Source organism: Wasmannia auropunctata, unplaced genomic scaffold (genome assembly GCF_000956235.1).
Source record: "Wasmannia auropunctata unplaced genomic scaffold, wasmannia.A_1.0 LD336047.1, whole genome shotgun sequence".
Taxonomy (NCBI): Eukaryota; Metazoa; Arthropoda; class Insecta; order Hymenoptera; family Formicidae; genus Wasmannia; species Wasmannia auropunctata.
Window position 1 is genome coordinate 401410 of NW_012026843.1, and position 22754 is coordinate 424163.

Here is a 22754-nt window from a genome sequence, read left to right on the forward strand (position 1 = left end):
CGTTTCTATTTGCCAACATCATTGTTCCGTCCATAGTTGCTAATACACAGGAGGAAAGTTAATATTTTGAGAGGCTAGTATCGGTTATTTTAAGCAAAAATCTTCATATAAATATGTGTCTTATTCCGAGCAGTTTCTAATATAATTAACGAGCGCTATTTAACCTATAAAGGACACCTGGGTGCGATTCGCACCAAGCAAAATTTTTTTAAAGTTTTATATCTTCTGAAAATAAAAAGCAAAATTAAAGCAAAATGTGTTTCTTAATATAAAATTGTCTGACCAATTGATTGGTAATATAAAATTTTCGAAAAAAGAATATAATTGTTTTCAAATTTCGTGTTAAACAAAACCATTCAAAAGAGAGATGTCCTTTACACCTCTCAAGAGGGTTCAAATATATTATTATATGCCAACAGAAAGTTAACCAACATATAAATATAATAGTTTATTGTAGAAGCGTTTTAAAAATAAAGAAGTGACATCAATTTTTATCGGGTATTCTCTCTTTGTTTCACTTTCCTAAACGCATCACTATACGCATCGCTATGCGCAATATTTCTCTAAAATAAATAACGTTTCGTTGTCATGCCCGAAAAATTTAGAGTACTCTCACGGTACATCCGGTCGCGAGAGTCACGCCGGAAAAACTCCGTGGGATTCAAAGAAACCAGGTATAAACGCGGGAATACGCGCGGAGCGCGCTGCACGTCGGGCGGAATATAACAATCCGCGGCGATACGTGCCGTATTTAAAATCAATATTTCATCGAGGGCGGAAGCAATCCTGCGACGCAAGGATATACGAGAGAGAGTACAAATAAAGTATTATAGCGAGCTCCGTCGCCCTCGAGTCAATCGATCGACCATTTCCGCAAGGTAAATTTCTATCGCGAGCTGAAACGGCGATGCTATGTTTAAATCCTCTTGTGCGAACGTGAACGACGAATCTGCTGCCGCAAGGAAGAAGAGAGGGAGGGGGTGGAGGGAGGGAGGAGAGAAGGAGAAATAAAAAAAAGGCAAATGGGGGGAGAAATATTCTTGCAAGGTAAGAGATTTCAGGGGATAAAGGCGAGCTAGCACGCGGATAGAGACGTTCGCTCATATAGCGCGCGCGGGTGCGGAAAGCTTCGGTGCGCTCTCACAAGGAAACGATTTTCCTCCTTTCACCGGAGGAGAAACCAGTTAGACACTCCGGCACGTTTCAACGGGGGTATGTCTGTAATATGGTCGCTAGTATATATTATATTAGCTCGATACACACCGTTATTTTGTTTGACCGTCAACCAAAGGAAATAGCATACTGCCTATATATGCAGCACCGTTTAACATTGAAAAGCGAATGTCACAGTCAACGGAAGAGAGCCTCCCTTTCGCTCCCTTTTGTTCATTAAATTCTCTCTCTCTTTGTGTGTCTTTGATATTTTTAAATTATCTGCAAGTCTATACAAGACGCAGTTCTATACATGAAGTATAGAAATTTGAATATTATTGAAACGTAAGCGAAAACCTATGAAAAATTTATGGATTAGAAATATATTGTATTTAAAAATTTTATGATCTTTCAAGGTATTAACATGAGTATATGGTGTAGTATACTCATGTTAATACCTTGAAAGATCGTAAAATTTTACTTTTTATTATACAGTCTGCTCTACAAGAGCGTACGGTCTGTTTCTCTTGAGAGAGAAAAGATTTTTGAAAAATAATTATATGATTTTCAAGTATATTATATACGCTTCGATACATTTACATTTAATAGTTGCCTCCGTTGTCGATTAAAGCTTGGAAATATTGAGACATTTTTATAAGGTTTTTTGTAAAAAGTCTTGGAAACTCTAGATCATGACTTCCAAATCGAACGTAATTGATACAATAATTTCTTCAGAGCAAAGATACGCTTTTTCTTCATCTAGATTTTTATAGCAATCTATACATTTTCAATCGCATTAACATGAAGAGATTGCGAAAATCAGTGTTTTGCAAAAATTCCATTTTATGTACCCTGTTTTTATTGTGTGTTTTAACCAGTTTTAACACAATAACTAAATTGAACTGAAATCTGTAACTTTCAAAGCATTTCAGCCTAATGTATCGCAAATATTAACATTTACAAATTTTACTCATATGACATCTATTAACAGAATTATGAACCGTACGCTCTTGTGGAACAGATTGTACATACACATAGTTTTGAAAAATATGTAACAAGCGAATATCTTCGAAGCTACTGCAGATATCAAAAAACACTTTGAATCTTGATGTTTCATGCAAAAACATAAAAGGCTGAGAGTGGCAGCATATGTGTGTGTGTTCTCGATAACAGCCAATCGGCTAAGCCGATTAAAGCAATCTGCGCGTCAAAAAAATCGGTCTGGCCGCGCTGCGAACGATTGGGGAACATTGTTTCCCGTCCCCCAAATGGCCAGCCGCTTTAAATCTTTCAGGGATTTTCGATTGACACGCGTATCTTATAACAGATGCCGTTTCATGGAATTTCTTCTTTGGCCGAGAACTATAATACATATTTCCCTATAATGCTCCGAAGGTTAATATCAAAGCCAGGTACTTTGCCTAGGTACTTTTCCGAGTCGGCCCTTGTCGAATCCCATTTCCTCTACTTTTGCATTCACTCTTCAAGCTTCGTTCCCGCTTACCGAGTGGTCGCTTTAATGAACAATTTATAGTTCAACTTGCGCTGCGCTTCCCCGCTTTTTCCACGACTTCCCTCAATTTTCCTCCATATTTCTTACGAGTATTCCACTCTCGAAAAACCGCAGGCTATTTTCTATATCCCTCAGCTATCCAAGATGACACATAATATAACTGATATAACATCGAGCGTAATTTTTTTGTTATGTTCTTTTCTTTCAAATTATCAAAACATTAGTATATGACGATCATCGCGGAAAAATTAAATTCTTTTGTTACGTAAAGTTTAGATAGCAATTCAAACAAAATATACTAAGTGTTTCTCCTATTTTTAATTCCCATTTGTTTTTATCAAAGTCAATACGTATATAAAGAATTTTTTTCTATATTTTGTAAATAATATTATTATAAATTTTAGTACACGTTGCTTTTTATCTTATAATATAAATATAATAATTAGAATATATTTTGTTTTATATTAGTGATAACTTTATTAGCAATTCTGTCACGCCGGCAAAACAAACAAGTTTGTTTAGCCAATGTATCACCGTACATACATCCATCCCGATGTAGATGAGTCGAGCACAGCTATATTTACTTAGGCTTGATGATGTTCCACTTTGAGGATTAAGATCTGGACTGTACCTAACATGGATACTAATTTAATCATAGTCGGCGTCGCAGAGATTTGGGTCGCTGCTAGATTGTGTTAGGAACGAGGACCGATGCCGATGAAAAAGTTCCATTCGACATTTGTCGACGTGGCAGAAAATCGACATGACCTCACCTGTCCATCCTCTACGCTACGTGATCCCGTCACGGAACAATCTCGTTGGAAAAATTTCTCCTGGGTACTACCTCCGAAAATTTTTCAACGAAGATTGTTCGCGAGTTTGATTGGCTTTATCTCTTTTCATGGTTGTACCACATCAAAAATATATTTTTTAATAAAAATGAAATTTGGCGTGCATTTAAGTTAAATACTAATATAGAGAGAGAAATGATACGACTCGGAAATAAATGTTATTTAAATCTCCGAAAATTTGTTAAAATCATATTTGGATGACTGTAAATATTTAATGAATACGTCGATTGCATTTCCATTAAAATAAATGATACGTAATTGACAAAGAAAATATGCTTTCAAAAAGAATAAATTATATTATTATTCAATCTAATTGCTGCACATGTACCACTAAATATACATATCAACAACATGCTGAATCAATCGACGTTTGGTTGCTGAAATTTCCGTTAATACAACGAGCATCCAATCTGAAGGTGCAAACGCCGATCCTGCACGAGTGATTGCCGATGCATTTGCAGAGAGGGTGCTATACATATATAGCGCGGTCTGATGTCGAGAACGAACTGCCAATACCAAATACTCCGAGCGTTACATCTTTGCCGCTCGATTGCAGGCGCGTGTGGATTGCGAGGGGAACGATAGGATGAATAGCATAAGCGTCACGTTCTTTCATGCACCATTCTTAAACCCGCATCAACCTCTACTGCGGGATAAACAATGTTTTTCGTATCGCAGAAATTGTTTGCAGAGCCACATACATATATGCACGGTGTCGTGAAAAATTCGCAGCATTTAGCAAAAATTCAGCAGAAGATTCGTTTATTAGGTATGATTCTTTAATGCTTGGTGTTAGATATATTCGTAATCAACACGCATAAAAATGAACAAGCGTAACACATTAACGTTCGGATTTATGTAGCAGCCGGAAAATTACTTGATAAATAAGGTTTTGATGTGTCTCTATACGTCATTTAATTCATCAAGACTCTTTAAACGCAACTGTGAGCTTACCATTATCCACTGACGTTTCGATATTGAACAATCCTTCTTACTTTACTTCCGGGACGGTCAATGTACATTCCTTTTAAGACTCCCTCCCTCCCCCTCCCTCGATTTTTCCACGACGGATGTATATTGCTGGCGGGGTTCCAACGTTTCCTCTTAACCTGATTAAACGACGTTTATTGCCGCTAAGAATGGTATAGGGATGCAGCGGCACTGCCGGAGGGAGGAATAAGAAAAAGGGGGGAAGCGCGCGATGGACACGGCCGTCTGCTTTGTAACCGAGGGCTTTGGAACCGAGCGAGCGGAGCGGAGCCGGTTGGGCATTAGGCGAGCGGATGGAAAATAGAGAATGCTCGATAACCACGATGAAATTTCACCGCGGGGACGCCCCCCCGAGACACTCAGACTTGGTACTTGGCACGAACGGGAAAGTTTTCCCGAAGAGTCCCGAGATTCTCACGACGACGACGACGACGACGACGATGGCGACTGTCAGCGAAATGGTTCTGTTGACTTTGCGGGATGGCGTTACCGCGTGCCGCCGAAAATGTCGTTAATCTTATTTCGTTAGAGACCGCCCGATGAAATTGTCGGCCCACTTTGATTTATTGAATGAACGCCCGCGACGTCGGGATCGGGGGATGGCGAATGGAGAAAGGGGTGAATTTATCGGATACACACCGGCGCAGGCGGTGTGGTGTAGCAATCTTTCTCGGTTGTTCCTATACGGGCGGCTCGGGAAAATCGGATATTTATGCTAACGCGAACACGTCCGTGGGATTCGCCTAAGTTAGTACGCGTGGCAGTCGGATATCTATGGACTGCTGTTAATAAAGCCCTATAGCACGGGGGGCCCGGGCTGTACGGTGCACGCGCGCGAAACTTCGGGGAGATAAATAAATGTACCTCTATATATAGCTTTAGTGTGTGCTAAGCTAAAGCCGGCCCGTAACCGTGCCCGGCTTGTCGGGAACCCCGGCGGGCATTAAATTCGGAGGCGCTTTTAAATCCAATGCCGCGGTTGTTGGTAGTCACGCAATAATCGGCTGTATTTTGCGGATTCCGCGGAGTGAGTCGTTTTTCGGCGACCAGCGACACGTTTGAAAGTGCTCCTTTGCGGAAAATCGGAGGCATTTTGTTTCTCCCCGGTGTGATGACCGCAATAAAGATAGGAGCTCGCGTGCTGTATAAAATGTAGAACCATCATGCGGCCCGCAAATCGAATCCGCAAGCGTTTCCGATAATGTATTAGTCTATAGATCAGTGAAGCGTTTGGGCAAAGAGTATCTCCTTTTAATATCGAATCAACGCATAAATCAAATTTTGTGCTTTCGCGAAGTATATTGTATAGATTGAAAAGATGGTACCTCTGAGAAAAATGCCATGTTGTCAATCTATTTTATCGATTGGAAGTACACCGCGCCAGATATAAGGTTCAAGATAGATATACATTGCGCCGCGGTGACTTCGTTTCGCCTCCATTCTTACTTTGCGAAATGGCTTCTGCATTACAATAGGGCAAGCCACATGAAATCCTTCAGCGAGACTGATTTCGAAAAATATACGTCACCGGAATAAGAAAGGAGCAGAGAGAGAGAGAGAGAGACAACGAGAGAAAGAGAGAGAGAGAGAGAGAGAGAGACATTGTACTTCCGCGTTATCATATAAGAAAGGATGGACAATTGAATTTTTCATTTGTCCACACGGAGTGATGAGAGAATGAGTCTTTCTTTTCTGGAAAAGAATTCCGCTGCTCTCCAGGCATTCCATTTATTGTCTGTTAATATTTTATTTTTCTTTGCAGAGAGCACTCCTTTTATGAATCCACTTTGTTAAATACTTGTTACTGAGATTGAAAGCCTTGAAGAAATAAAGCGAGCTCGGAGCTTTGCTCGGAATATTTATACGCAAAAAATAAATCACATTTTTATTAATGATTAAAACGATATCTGCGTCATCTTTTATTAAATAATTGTTAAATATTTTATTATAAATAATTTAGATGTAATTTAAATGGCCGCAATCTTTCCTTGCCGTTTGTTTCACATAAGAAAGGTAAAGTCAAAACTTCAAATAATTGAATAAATAATTTAGTTTTAACTACAAATATAAAACAATTATAAATAACCTTAATAATACATATAAAGAATTATAAAATAATGCTGCGTATTTTGCTGTAGAAAACAATCATGAAAATGCGCTCGCCATTCAACAATTTCACAGGTCGTAGCTGCGAAACTTTTGCTCGAGGATTATGTCTAAAATAGTCTACGAAGGAAGGAAAAAGCAAGGGCGGGAAAGAAGAGACCGGTAGGTGATCGCTCTTGCCGGCGGTATATTTAATGCCGCAGCCGGTGTAAATGCACATTTGCCTCGAACAGAAATCTTTCTGAACACAACCGCCCGAGGACATTGCTGCACTTGCTACACCAGCGGAGTGGTATTTTAAGCCACGTCGCGAAGAATAATGGCGTCGTTAGAAGCTTACGAAAGGGAGCGAAAAAAGAGATGCATTTTTGTAGAAAAATCGTGAAGGGGATAATTTCAAGAGACACGGTCGTGCCCCGCGCCAAATGCATCGTGCGAGCGATGCACGGAACGACAAGATCGATCCGTATCTCCTTACGATCAGCCATCAAATTGAACGGAAGCACCGATTATCGTATCGCCGTAACGATTGGACCGATTAAATTTGTAATGAGATAGATTTAAAAAAACACTAGTCTTTCGAGACTCTCTAAACCGTCGATCTACTGAATCTCCCTTTAAGTAAGCCGACGAACCACAGTGAATTCACACTAGTAAATGTAGCAAAAAATTAAATTAAATTAGAAACGGCATTCGCGATACCCAATAATACATAATTGTTGGGAAGGGAGATCAAATAGTGACGAATTTTTTCCTCTCTCTCCTACAAGCTAATTTCAAGTTTGCAAGATATGATTTTTCACTAAAAGAGTACTTTCCACTTTCAAATATACAAAAAATTTAATTAGAGTTTCCATAAGTCATGTATACGGGCTAGATTTTTATAAAAACTGAAACCTATATTTGTCACTATTTACTCCACCCTATGAGTAAATAGTAACACCCTATGGAACAATAACAAAATATATAATTCTTAACTCCTAATCGATCCTTTCTTTTGACATTTCGATTAGATAAGATAATTTATATTAATTTTTATACTCTGCCATATATATTTTATTTATTGATAAATAATAATAGTAACATTATTTGCTAGTATTTCTTATTGAAAATCACATTTATTTTGGATCTTACCTTGTAACTAATCTAATATTATCTCAAATAAATTAGAAAAATTATATTCAAATATTAAAAAAGCTTTTGACTTGTCATTATTTACCCAACTAAAAATTGTCATTATTTGCTCCAGGAGCTACTTTTTTCTTTAAAACTTTACTGAGAAAAATAAAATTAATATACAAGCATAGAAATTATATCAAAATAGAGGAAAAATGTACCGTATGACATAGAATAGGTTAAATCTCCTTCAATGATTCAGCAATTGAGAAAATATAATTTTAAATATCAAAAAAAGATCCAGGTTTTACTTTATTTCACAAATGCAAAATTTTAAACTTCTCCGCTAGCTATATTTGGCTTTTGATTTTTACTGCTTTTTCAAAAGATAATTAGATGCTTGAGAACTGTCTTCCCATTAACGAGTAATGATAAAATAGACACGGGAAAGAGGAAAAATTTTAAATGACACTATTTGCCCTCTGTCACTATTCCCCCCCCCCCTCTTCTCTTACATAAATCAACCAAACTAAACGATTGATCACAAACATAAAATCGAATATCTGTTTTACTTTTAACGGTGAGATAGACTTTATGATTATTGAAGTTGAAAAGTTGCGAACAGAGAAAAGCGTTATCTTCGCGTTTATTAGTAGAGGATCACTGATCCAACGATTTGACCAGATCAAGGTCCGTCCGCCAAGTACTACGCCCGTTACTATATCCGACATAGAGAGAAACGATCCTCAGGGCGGAGAACGTGCTCAATGTTCTCTGTCGAATCTCGTGGGACTAATCCGCGAAGGAAAGTTAAGCGAACGCCAAGGGCTCCCTTGCAGGAAAGAATCCCCAATCTTCTGAACTACTTCCAATAGCGGTCATTTCGATAACGAGTTAATGACAGTCACGGTTTCCTTAAATTACGCGTAACGTACATATTACACTATTTAAAAGAATATTTCTGCAATAATTTAATCAATTCGTCATTATTCTAGCTTATTCTCTCATTATAAGGATAACTCTTTTTATTAAAGGAATATGAAGAAATGATTCTTATAAAATAATTACAGGCGTATATATTTAATAAAATATGTGTGTCTTTATCATATAGTTTATATGTGGCTTATTACATTTATAAATTTCACAATTATATAAAAAATTTATGTATCGAGAGGAAGAGAAAAAAGAAAGATGCATTGAAATATAAAATACGTATTACTGTTTTCCTATTAAAACTTAAAATATGGTAATGTGAAAGAATTAAATATTTTATATTATATATTTAATTTTGATGTACAATTTTTGTTGTTGTTCTCAGATAACACAATGTTTTATAATCATTACTTTTATAAAAAGGATATATTTCAATAAAATGTATAAAATTTTCACTACACTACTGGTCACAGCTAAATACAAATCGTACAAGCGTAACCAAAAATCAATTCACGATTAGAGATATGATATTCTTGTATTATGGATTAAATAGTGTACTATCGGATGTAGGTATATGTTAATTGTTGTTTAATTATTTAATGGATCTTCTCTAAAAACAGGCATGTTAAATCGATATTCGAGTGTATCGAAGTCTCTTCTCGAAAATTTCGAAGTGTTGACAGCTATTTTCCGCGACGCTGAATGATTTTTTCGCTGCATAACTTCGTGAGCGACTGTTACCGCATATTTTGAGAAAGCTATGTTCATCAAGGGATTAAGTATAATAATAATAATAGTGTACAAAGCATTATAAAGTGTAATATTTATTTTATGCGTTTAATAAAAAGTAAAAAAATAAAAAGTTAAATAGTGTGCGCGTGAATCTGTGATATCTGTGATGCTAAGCGGATCTCTCGCATCGCTTATCAGCTGTAATTATATAAAAGCATTTAATTGTATTAGTGAACGGTCAATAGATAACGTAATCATTCAAGACCTATGTTATTATCGAGAAAGACTTAATAAAACAGACAAAAAAGAAAGGCTGATAAATGTATGAAAAACATATTTATCATCCTATAGCTGTCAGGCACATCAGTTTGCTTAAATCAGTATAAGACAATCGTTGTTTTACATAATGGAGATGATCCGAATTTTGCTATTTCTCCTAACGTTTCTTTTAATCGGTAAGTACACACATACATACATATACACATACATATGTATAAGTACTAATATTTAATAAATCATAAATTTCTCTCTCTCTCTCTCTCTCTCCTTGTTAATTCATTTTTTTTCATTTATCTAAATATATAATTATTAGTTGCAATATTTTAAATTACAAGTAATAAAAAAGTTATCATAAAATAATTATTAAAAGTAACAATGCTACAATAGTGATACTGATAACCAGATTATAAAACAAAGTTATTGGAAGAATTTATGAAATTAATACATACATAAAAAAAAATATATATATATAAAATGTGGTTGAGCATGACAAGCTTATCGACATTTATTGCAATAAGAACAGCCTGCCTCGGAAATAGTCCGCGACGGCGCGAACTTTATTGGAAGAATGTTATTTTCATGAGCCCGAAAACTTTTCCGCATTCGGCTGGGGAAGTAGAATTTTAAATCATACCATTCTGGTGATAATTTGCGAGAGCTTCTTATTAAAGTATGCATCAAGAATTTAAGAAATTCGATCAATATAAGAATCGGATGAATTTTACATGAGACTCTCGGTAGCGATAAGTTGTATGAAAGACAGTTTGTGTGGAGGTACGCTGCCCTACATAACAGAGACTACCCCTGCAGGTGCGGCTTCAACAGAAGCGCTCAATGAATTTTCTAGCACTACGGAGCCGAGCGTCGAAGCAGGCGGAGAAACTTTTTCGTAACAAAGATGAGGGATTCTTTCGAGCACTTTTTCCGCTCCGCAGAAAAGATTGGTTTTGCATCGCCCGCGGTTCGGATCCATCGCAGTCCATCGCGTGGTATACGCAACAGAGCGGCTGAAATACTAACGAGGAAGATAAACGAGCGATCTCACATTCAGATATTCTGACCGTAAGCACTCACGATAGGAACGTCTCGCGGAAAAATATAACTCGGGACAACTTCTCTCGGGGCCGTCACGGTAATCAAACAGCATTTTATAGCGCGTAAAAAATTACATCGCTCTGGGAGCAGGATATTTCCCTATATTAGAAATACATACTGCAAAAGGCGCAATGAAGATAACACCGGTTTCATTACGTCGCAGACACAAAAAGTGTTTCGACGCTAAAGCAATTTTTTTTCTACGATTCGGATTTTCCTCACAATTTTAGTTATTAATCTTGATTTTCCTTTATTTAAATTAATATGTAATATTTTAATTGTGTCCTACTATATGCTGTAGTATACTAAGTTTATTTGAAACCGCAGTGAACGGAAACACGCTTAGGATCAACATAACAGCGGCCACGTGTCGTGGTACAAAACGTTAAAACGGAACGTGTATGGTTTCCACGCAGTAATCCCGCGCATCTGCGATAGTCCGGGCTAAATTCCATCCTCTAAGTTTAAGGCTTACCTGGCGCCACAAATTTCTGCGCGAGCGCCGATTGGAAGGACCTTAAGGCGCGTTAGTTAGAAGCGATACTACTGACTTCACGATCCGTTTCGATCTAACCAGCGATTATGCCGTGCTATTTTACAACTTGCATCCTCGGTCCAGATACCAGTTGAGAGAAATTGCACCGACATTTGTGACGTAGTTTGCCAAATTCACTAATATGTATAAGTAAGCTAATACGACGGATAGTTACGTGATTATTCGATATGCTGCTATTACGAAAATATCGTCTTATTTTAGTAAAATGGAGAAAGATCATCCAGTTATATCGGAACATTTAAGTTTAGCCCTGGAATAAATAAATGTTCGAACGTGCGAAGTGCATATGTCGATTTAAATTTGGATATTCGAGAAATAATTCTCGAGAGGTGCTAAAACTACTGCGTGAAATTTAAAATTTGTATCAATTATTCCATCTATCACTGTTACATTCGTACAAATGTGAATATCATCACCTTATTTGAATTTTAATATACGTTATTCTTATAAATCTCTGCTTCTATTCAAAATAATTTAAATCAGAAAATGTACTAAATTCAGCTCAAATTTATCGTTTACTAGATACATACATTAATATGGACGCTGCTTTGAAACTAAGTAATTCAGTCGCAGAAATGAGAGTTAATTAGATGTAGTTGCTTTTTAACCATGTATTTCGCGTTGAAATAATAAATTTTGATATACATAAAAGTTGAAATAACAAAAATAACAAAATGTTGTTTAATTCAGGGAATTAGTTTAAATTGCATCCTTTTAATATTTAACATTTAAAATTGGCATACTTATCTTACCATGAAAATCTACATGTAATTATTTTAAATTAATGAATAATAAAATCTGTTTAATTAATATTCATTTATGTAACTTTTAATCAAAAATTTTCACCAACGTTGCAAGGATTGATATGGCTGCCAACAAAGTATGTGAAAAATAAAATTATTAATGTACAGGTTAAAATAATCGTAAATTTTGAAATTTTGTACATTATAAATAAATCTTTCGATATTTATTAAATTAATATTACAATATTCGAATTTACGAAGATTCTCCCTTATTAATGAATAATTCGCAAAATCTAGTGTTCATTACTGAAAAGAGTTTATGACATTAACAGTTCTGCGGTATATCAACGTAAAATATGCGCTTCCCAAATTTCCCATGCGACACACGAGTTTCTCATTACCAATAACGAAATTCGCGTGCCCGGTTCCGCTGGTAATCTGATGTCGGTGCTTACATATTAATGACATTTTCCCGAATTGAAACGAGAGAGAGAGGGAGAGAGAGAGAGAGAGAGAGAGAGAGAGAGAGAGAGAGAGAACTGGCATGGAATACCTGTGCTCATTCTCGCGTCTCTAAATTCCGTATAACGCGTTTCCACTGCACGAATTTGTTTGGTGAAAATGATAATGGAAGCCGCACAAATATAGCTCCGCGAGCGAAGTTTCCACAGGCATCAATAGCGGCGTAAAAATACCGTTCCACGAGAACGTTGTTGATGATCAAACGAAAATTGAAATACGTATCCAAAATTTTGCATAAGAAGTTAACAAATATGTAACGCAAAAAAAAGATTTGGATAAAAAAAGTACTTTTTTGACATTATTTTGTACATGCCGTACATGTAATCATCTAATGGTGCAATAATTCTTTATAATCAGGATCAGGAGGAATAAAATAATGGAAAAATATTTCCGCGGTTGTCGATCAATGTACATGTACATGATGATATTACATGATGACGCAGACGATAATTCAAAACTGACATGTAATAATCCATGCGTATTTTTTTTATCCCATTAATTAACTGACAAAAATGTGCTGCGGCGCATCGCGGAAATAACTTCAATCGTGGCGAAATCAATAACGAGCCGCTTATCATTTATCCATATTCATTATTAGCTCGCACCGTCACCACCTACCAATCAACCTCGATAATTACCCGCCTAATTAGTGCGCCCCCATACTTAAATGTCGCCATAAATTACGCGATACATTAATAAGTATAGATCCTGTTTACGGCGTAGGTTGTGGAAATTTTTCATGAAAACTTAGAAATGTCCTCTCTATATAAGAGTCCACATAAATTCTACATAATCTTCGATATTCGCGACGTACTTGATGACGCGGACAAAATAATACATTCCTCTGGTCGCAAGATATAGCTGCATGATTATTAATACAACTATTAAGTACGGTCGATAATACGAGGATGCGTTTTTATTAGCGTCATAAATAGGATATACGCAGAAAATATCGACATACGAATATCCTCTCTATACACATTCCTTTCCTCTACCTTCCGCCATTATATCCCCCAAAGGCCTATCCTCGTGCGGAAGCTCGAAATAAAAACGGCAAATAAAACAGCGGCGCACTTGACGGCCGAGTCATCCCCTTTATATCGTCCCCCGTATATCATGTCCGGTCGTGGAAAAATGATGAATGCTCTCGGGTAACATGATCACGCGCGTACGCACACGCACGTCCAACATTCAATTGCTTTTTTTCATAAACCCGCGCGGAAAGTATTCGTCCTCCCCCTTTCCCTCCTCCGGCCATTTACGTTCATCGAGGCCACGCTGTTCCGAAATTCGCCCGTCCGCATTTGTTTCGTATCTATTTACCTAGCCCCCGGAATTGTCCGGTCGCACATAACATCCGTCATTACAAGCGGACATTGAGATTAAATGAATGCAGTCTCTCTGTCACTAAACATGTGAAATCTCTGTGCAAAATTGATTAACGCTGCGCGTCCTCGCCGTGGAAAGAGTTAAAAAAAAGAACGGACAAACACGTCAATATATATTAATTGCTCGAAATATCTGTAGCATTCACACTCGACGCGTTAAGCGCGAATGTCTTCGCGCAGCGCGCGATACATATATTAAATAATTTTCACCTCGACTCGAATACGCGCGATATATATAACTGCGTATACTTAATATCGCGCTCGCAGCGCGGGATGAACTCCGACGTTGACGCACAAGCGTATAACCGTTTCGGTTATAACAGGCATTAAATTGCTCGCCGAAGTTGTCTAACGATCTGGAGCCATCATCGCTCGGCAAGAACCGGGTCGCGCACTAACGACGCATTATTGGCATCGCCGTGAATATATCGCGAATAAAATCGCGCGCTCGACCGCGTTCACGCAGGGCGGGTAAACGCGCGTGGCGCGATCGATAAAAATGGCAAAATCCCGGAACGCTGCGTATACGCGAACGCGTTCCGGCCGATCCGCGCTACGGGATTATCATCGATTCCCCCTACGCGGCCGTCCGCCCGCCCCGGCGAACGTTGGCCTTGTTTATGTGTTAACGTTATATCGGCAATCGCGGCTGTTCGCGCGCGAGTTTCATTTGTATTTTATGTCCGGTCCGCGCAACCCGGCGCGGTCGCTGTAGGGCAGCGCTGATCGAGGCGCGACGCCCTTGCCCGCGCGATCGGAGTAATAGCCAATAAAGCCCGTTATTTTGCAATCAACGCGGACATCGCGGGAGAAATACTTGTTTTCTTTTGTGTCGGCTTCGTTAGGCGGAGCGTGCGCAGGTATTTGCAAACGCTTATTGGGAATATTGTAATTAATGCCGCGGCGATCGCGTTCCAATCGCAATTCGCAATAGAGCGTTGCGGGCTATCGTAAGCAGCGCGACATAGATTGTAATACGCGAACAAAGAGACGGTTTTTTTTCCCTGCAAAAATTGTTACGTTCCGAGTTCACGAGTGAGCTTCAACGCGGCACATCTATACATGCACTAAATTAGTTTTTTCGTCTCTTATTAACAATTAAGTTATCTTTCATTATCCGTCTTTTTTCGCTCCTTTGTCATGGAATAAAAATATAATTTAATGATCATAAATTCATAAATAATTGCAATTTGTTGAATTTTAACGTAATTATTGAATAAATTTCAAATTATCTTTTAAATTGCATGTATAATTGTGTTTAATTATATATGTCCCGCAGGATAAAATTCGCGAATTTGGATAATTGATTTTATGGAAGTGCGTAGCAGCACTGCGTGTGACATTTTCCTCGTATTTTGATATCTCTTGCAACTGTCGTTTACCCAAATTAATTTGTAGCCAAAATAAAGGTTTAGGAAAAGAGCTTGCAACGCTATTTAACGTGTATACTATATGATAAGAAAAATAAAAACAGTATACAAAAATACAGTAAATATTTTTGTACATAACAGATGTTTTGAAATCCATCAGCAATTAGTAATCCCCAGTGTTGTAAAATTAACGGTTACACTGTTAAAAAGTAAATAAGTAATGAACTAATACATATTAATGCATGGATTGAGCGATCAAATAGAACGTGCGATATAAAACAAATGAATTCTGTTGAATAAAATAAATATAAAAAAAAAACCATGAAAGATTATTATGTACTCTCTAAATCTAAATCAGTGGAAATGTACTGAAAAATCACTGATTGAGTCAGTACCTATAATCTAACTATAATTTCACTAATAATTCATAATTAAACTATTAATATTAATCTATTATTTCACTGATTACCAGTGAAATACTTGGGACTGGTGCATTCAGTGGATAACAATTGATAATCAGTGGCTATGTACTGATTCAGATTTAGAGAGTATTATACGAGTAAAAAATATCTGCATCAGAGTACTATACATATGTATTTTGCGAACGATTCATCGTGAATCATCTTGCGAATCATTTCTCATTCCAATATAAAATTGTTTAGGTATATGTAGAAAAATAAGTCATCAAGAAGACATCCCATCCGTTCTTTTTGACGTTAATTAAAGAAAGCACTTTTTTTAGGGGAATTAGTACCGTAAAAGTTCTTCCTCTCTCCGAAAAGGGGAGAAGGAAAGAAAATGGAAGAGACAGCTCCGTTTTTGTGTCAGGTTAATTTTGCCGGTATATGAATCAATCTAGTTATCTGCCTGCACTTAGGCGCGATATCTCTTGCACGTATATTTATACGCGCGCGTGCGCGCGCGCCTTTTTTACGGACAATAAATTTGCTGCAGTATCGAGAGCATTCTGCGAAACGAGATGTCGCAGCATTTGCATGTTATCTCCTGCTCTTTCGCGAAATTACGCTCCCGTTACGCTCTCAAAAAGCGACGGGATCGAGCGCACAATGGTGTTATCAGCGCGCAGCTTAGTGCGGCGCCTCCGTGCCGCGGAATTATTTATTGCACTTAATCACCGATCTGCGGGCCCTTGGTAGCAGTTAACCCATATTTCCCCCCTCGGCTTAATGGCGAAAATAAACAGTGAGAGTTCGCGGCCCGCCGCGCCGTCGAACACCACCTCGAAGCAACTACAAACGTCTCGCGGGCATCGTACGCCCATATATGCGAAACGTCTAATCGTGACGTTCCGCCGTTTGCACGTTACGCCCGGCTGTTTCGCCAAGATGCATTTCCATTTGCTCGCCCATGCAATTCCGGCGTTAGAAGTGCCCGGGCGCGCGTTGCTTGAGCGCCGATTCCGGCGTTACACGCCGCGCGATGAAAGCGCCGTGAACGGCCTAAGCGATAAAATTTACATAGAGGGACTCAAAAAAAAAATTAAGAGTTAAGCTTTTTGTTCCATTTGAATGTGACTACCAGTGGCACAGATTGTTCAGGAAGTTGCTCCTGCAGATTCATATCGCCGCGACGCCGCATTTTAAGATCCGCGTAAATCTCCATCTGATTAGCGAGCGCGGGATAAAGCGTCGCTAACTTAATCGCCGCGCAGTATAACCGCCGACGATCGCCCACCGGCAACATTATGAATCCATTTAAGGTAACGTAGAGTACCGTGCGGGTATAAGCATTATGTTACCGCGCGTTTCGCGAGAAGCGCATCCTATGCGGCGCACGTTTCATGCATTTTTATCCCATTTCAAGGAGTGCTACGTTACATGCAGGATGCACCTACGTTATGTAAACGTTCTTAACGTTTCTCGCGCGCGCGCTTTCTCTTTCTCTCTTTCTCTCTCTCTCTCTCTCTCTTTCTCCTTCTCTCCTTCTCTCGGTCCCTCGCACTAGATTATTTATTATACTAATTACGGAATTGCGGCCGCCCGAGTTCTACTTCCCGGCTGGCTTGACGGCGTGAATAAAGTTTACCTCGGAATAAGTTGTACCGCAAACGCGCGCGCCCTTTCCGGGGTCGCGCTCGGCAAAGTTTATCGAAAGCATTTAGCCCAATACTATAACACGTACATTGAATTAATTTAACTCGCGCGCGGCGCGGCGCGCGATACCGCGCGCGCTATTCCTTCTTTGTAATTGGTTTCTCGACGGGGTGGACAAAGAGGATCGGCCACAAGGGGTGCAACGGGGAACGTTAGTTGTCTCCTTCCCTTTCTTGGACGATAATAGAGGCCCGCCGACTCTGCCTTTTCGCTTTGATCGCTCGACCGGAATAGGATTCGGAGCGTCTCGAAATCGACGGAAAGATGGCGGCCGGAGTACCCGATGACCGCAAGGGCTTCGAGTGGAAATTACCAAAAGACAAACCGTATTTCGACGTCCGGATCTCTCGAAACACTCTGCAACAGCTCTGGGTGCGAGTAAAGCGTTTTCCGATCGCGACCGTCGTTTGCGAGCTTCTCTCTCCCTCCCTCTCTCTCTCTCTCTCTCTATTTATCTATCTATCGATCCTTAATCCCATTATTTCATGGGAAAACGAACGAGCGAGACTCGAGAAAAATGGATTGTTAAAATCAACTTGCACCGCAATCGTGATGCAACTTGATGTGCTATGATCACCTTCTTTCGCCGCTTTCACTGTCTACAAGCACGTAACTCTCATCAGTATTCGTTACTCTAGAGAGGGCATAATCCTCGCGAGATAATGCAACGAGTACAGAAATACGATACATTCCCGTCGCATCTCGCATCTACTGCTGATGTTAAAGCAATCGCGCCAGTATAGGGTTTACACTGAAAATTGCATTATATATCGCGCCGCGGTATTGTTCGATCGAGCACTTTAACAAACGTTGACGATACGCAATCAGTTATGCTAATTGAGTTAATTATGTACGATGATAGATTTGTCATTCTGTATAAGTAGATAACAGCGTCCGTGTTAATGAAATTTTCAATCAATTCCTACAAAATGTAATAATTAACGTACGTATTGTGAGCCGTTGTATATCAATCAGACAACAGTCATTCTCCAAAGATTAACAATAAAATTACTTTTTTTTTAAAGCAAACTCTTCCATTATCCTACTATCGACAGACTCGAATATAATCAGCGCTAAGTCAATTTATTTCTTGCATGCGTTGATGACGTTGCAGTTTGAAAATTGTTTTCTCTCTCTCTCTCTCTCTCTGCACGGAATCGTGCTTAGAAAGCAAAATATATCTTTCCTCACGAAATGGAGAAAGGAATGGAAATAGGATTGATATAGACTTAATCTTAAGAAATGTCTCTGCCATTCTCTCGGTGTCCTATCAAATAATAAAACACGACTGAACGGGAATATCAGTCCTATAGCCCTTATTAACAACAAATAATTTCTGAAAAATTATTATCACGTTTTTATGTTGTTTTGCCTTTATGCGTTTAAATAGATAATCCTATAACAAAGAGAGTATACACTGTCAATAAAATAACATTACTAAATGATTAATAATACTTAATACATCACAATCTTTTACATTAGATAATTTTCGTTATCAAAAAAATGTCTAAATTATACAAATGTGCGTGCACATCGTATAGAAAATTTATAAACATAAAATTGAAAGCACACAGCTATAAATTTTCTTTTAATTACCGTTTAGCCTCAAATATCACGTGTTTCTCGAAAATCGATCAAAAATTAAATATAAAGCATACTTAAAGTTGTAATCTAGTATTATCCATAAACCCGTATATAAAGTTTTTCTATACCTAGATATTTCTCATCATTTATAGATAGTCGACTAGTGGCAAAATAGATTTGCAATCGCTGATCGATAGAACATTAAATCACATCGCAAAGTTTTAATTCGCGACGTGAAAAATTCACCTGAATTATTTATGGCCCTGTCCCACTTTCTGACCGGCGCTTAATCCTAAAATCACATTCGGAGATAGCGTGCATCAATCAAACGCGTCGCGACGATTGGTCGCCCGTACGTAAATGCATTACTGGAATAATGCATGAACTATAACTGCGCGCACTTTGCGAATTCTAATCGCGATTGTTGTGCGTTGATTCAATGCCAATAAATATTCTTCGCACAACGCAAACGAGACAACGCGCTACTATACACGCGCATCGATCGAACGTCTTTCACAGCGAGATGTTTTTTTATTGTTTACAGGTGCAACAGGTTTGAAAGATCTGACGATAAACGTACCGCCCATGGTGAGATCAAGCGATACCGTAACATTGTCATGCCATTACGACCTGGAGGGTTTAGCTTTGTACACCATACAATGGTTTTTCAATGATCACGAATTTTATCGCTTTATACCCGACCGCAAACCACCCCTACTGCCGTACAGCATTTTCAACGTGTCTGGTATACAAGTAAACGTGAGTAATTTACTCGTAAATATAAGTACAAATATGTTAAAATTCCCATCTCTTATGGAAAGTCGACCAATAGCAAAATAGATTTGCAATCGCTGATCGATAGAACATAATTAAAATCACATCGCAAAGTTTTTATTCGCAATGTGAAAAATTTATCGGAACTGATTTATGGTTGAATAAAAAAGTACAAGATTTATCAAAAGTTTCAATTATTGAAGTACGAATTTAAGTATGAATAAGGTTTATGTATTAGAAATTTCTTTTATCTTTTTTTTTTAAGGAGCAGTAATTCTTGGTTCTCACATTCTTTCTGCAATCATTTATTTAATTAAAAATTTAAGAATTAATTAATTTTATAACATACGTCTTCTATATTTCTTATGTTTCCGTAATATATAAGAAAGTCACGATGCTCTTTATAATTCTCTCTTTACATCTTTACATGTAATAAAGCAGTATTAAATATTTTTATTAATCATTTCTCTTTAGCCAATCTTTAATTAGACTTACACTTTAATAAAACTTTAAACCTGATTATTAAAATATCTAATGTAAAAAAAATTTTAATTTGAATAAAGTTGACATACAATCTAAATACGAACAAATTGAAGTCCAAATTGTAATATAATTAGTAAGTAGGTAATTGGTAAGTAACAGAAGCAGCGATAATTCTGAGGCATCCTGCATATTTCATATTGAGTATAACCAGTGTGCCTCTTTTTAAGTAATAACCAAGTCACCCGGACTAGGTTTATCTTTATTACATCCAACTTCTCAATTAACTTGCAATATAAAAATCTTATCTCTTTAATAACGCTTTCGTAAAAGTTTATTATACTAATCTCGGTAATACCCGTAGTGCTCGTTATGGATGGAGCTTATCCGATAAATCAGTCTTAAATCCGCGAAAAAAGATTCTACGCGGCGCTAGAATAAATAAGTTTCAAGTTTCGCAGTTAACAATTTTATATTATACCGTAGAATTTAATCATCGGCATTCAAGTTTCAGTAAAAAGAAAAAAAACAATACGCGCGGCTTAAAGATAACACGAAGAAACTTAAAATTCGATCGGTTATAATGTCTCAAATCGCCGTGCTTTAAATCGCAACGGTGCTGCATCGGTTGTACCAACATTGTATCATAAATTGTATTCCTCGGAGGGAGGATGCGCATATCGATGCCGCCGTTAGATCCATTTATCAAGCGAGCTCTCTCTTTCGAAGAGAGTTCGTCGAGATAAGAACCAAAGCCGGGGCCCGATTTTTGCGCTCGCGAGTAAACGACGAGCTGTCTTTTTGCGACTCGCGCGCCGATCCGACCGTAATCTATTTTTCTACGGAAAACACAGCCTGCAAGTAGATTCGATAAGAGTGAAGATCTGGCCGCGCGCGCTCTCGCCGAAGGGCGAAACTTCTTGCCGGCTCCCTGGACAACCGATCTCTCGCCCTCTCCCCCTCCCCCCCAACCGTTCTTTCTAATCTCCCATGCATCGGGGGTGCCTCCATTTTTCCGCCACGGATACGGCCACGACGAAGGCAAAAGTTTCTCCCGCGGGTGCCGGGTGAGGAAAAGAATCGATAGACTGATTTATGGCATGTACTACGACCGCGACACGGCTTGAACCTGGATCAAGCGAGTTCCGTGTTTTACGGGCGTCGATTCAACGTCGCGTCGCCGCAATCGCGTCGCGAATCTGGCCCCTTCTGCAGCCACGTTCCTCTCCCTCCCGCCCGACGCGCGTCCCTTTTTCTCGCGCCCTCTTAAGGTGCGACTCTCCTTAAATTTTCCGACGCTCGAGAAAATGGAATCCCCCTTTCCGCAAGAGAGAGCACTCGGCGCGAAAGCAATATCCTGTAGGTTTGTATATAACGTCCTCCCGAACGGGCATGAGCGCGCGCGCGAGTCAAAGAAAAATGTTAGAGATTAATTCTAAATGCATGGTTGCGCTTATTGGGTATATATGGGAAAACGCGGAGAGTTCCTGCCATTTTTTTCCTTCTGCAATGCGTTTACATTTCACATTAATTTAATTTAAAAAAATACGGGATGGCTTAAATCTAGTCTATGTGTAGCGATTAAGAATCCTAATGTTTGACGAACAGTTTGACGAATTTATTTAGATTTACTGATACCGTTTATTATTTTACTAATAGTTCATCGATATCATTAAAATTTTTTTTTCCTGTACAGCTTTAATTTTAAATATATTTTTCGCATAACGTTAATTTCCAAAAGTTCAAAAAGTTCAGTCTTAATCAATATTCGAGTGATAAATACATGACAGAATGACTAATTTTCTATTTGAGAAAAAAAACCAAACAATTTCGATTAATCATTCGCTGGTATCTACACTCTCTTCTCACAAATTTCACAATTTGAGACGATTTTGCTAATAAATATCTTAGGTGAAACACCGCACGCGCAAGGAAGACGTATATCGTTTGGTAGCGTGTACATTTAATAGCGTACAGCGCCGGCTTCCTTTTTGCTTCCTATCCTGTTGCCCTTTGTCCGACGACTCAAAGGAAGCACACCGAAGTCCTGCAGGAAAATACTCCCGTGAGATCGGCGACGTGCTTTACTGATAATTACGGAAAAGAGGCGGCCGCGTACAGACCGCGAAAGTGGAGCAAAACTTTAGGAGGGAGGAAAAGCGTAACGCGGAGAAGAGATATGACTGAAAAAAAAAGATATAACAGATGACGCTCAGCCAGAATGAAAAATAAAGGGAACCGGCGCGGCGGGGGGGAGAAACACGACCGGACAATCGGTAAAACACTGCTGAGAGCGAGGAGCATAATGCATGAGAATATAAATGAATTATTGAGGGTGAGAAAAACAGGGGAAGACATGATGGGGTGGAGAGAGGAGCTCGATCAAGGGAGCGGGCAAGAAGAAAAGCGAGGTGGAAAAGCGAGGTGGAATTCGCTTGAAAAGTGTCAGGTGACTT

General features: G+C 38.5%; 1 protein-coding gene across 2 annotated transcripts in view; it reads left to right on the top strand.

The window, feature by feature from the left end:
* Nucleotides 1-22754, top strand: part of LOC105451688 — a 102947-nt gene that overhangs the window by 46348 nt on the left and 33845 nt on the right. The window contains exons 1-2 of one of the 2 annotated variants that reach the window (XM_011692292.1): nt 9765-9848; nt 19589-19803. In XM_011692292.1, coding sequence (XP_011690594.1) covers nt 9800-9848; nt 19589-19803 — 264 coding nt within the window. In that variant the 5' untranslated portion in view covers nt 9765-9799. Of the gene's footprint in view, nt 1-9764; nt 9849-19588; nt 19804-22754 lie in introns of those variants that run through there. The other variant, XM_011692291.1, reaches the window with a different exon arrangement.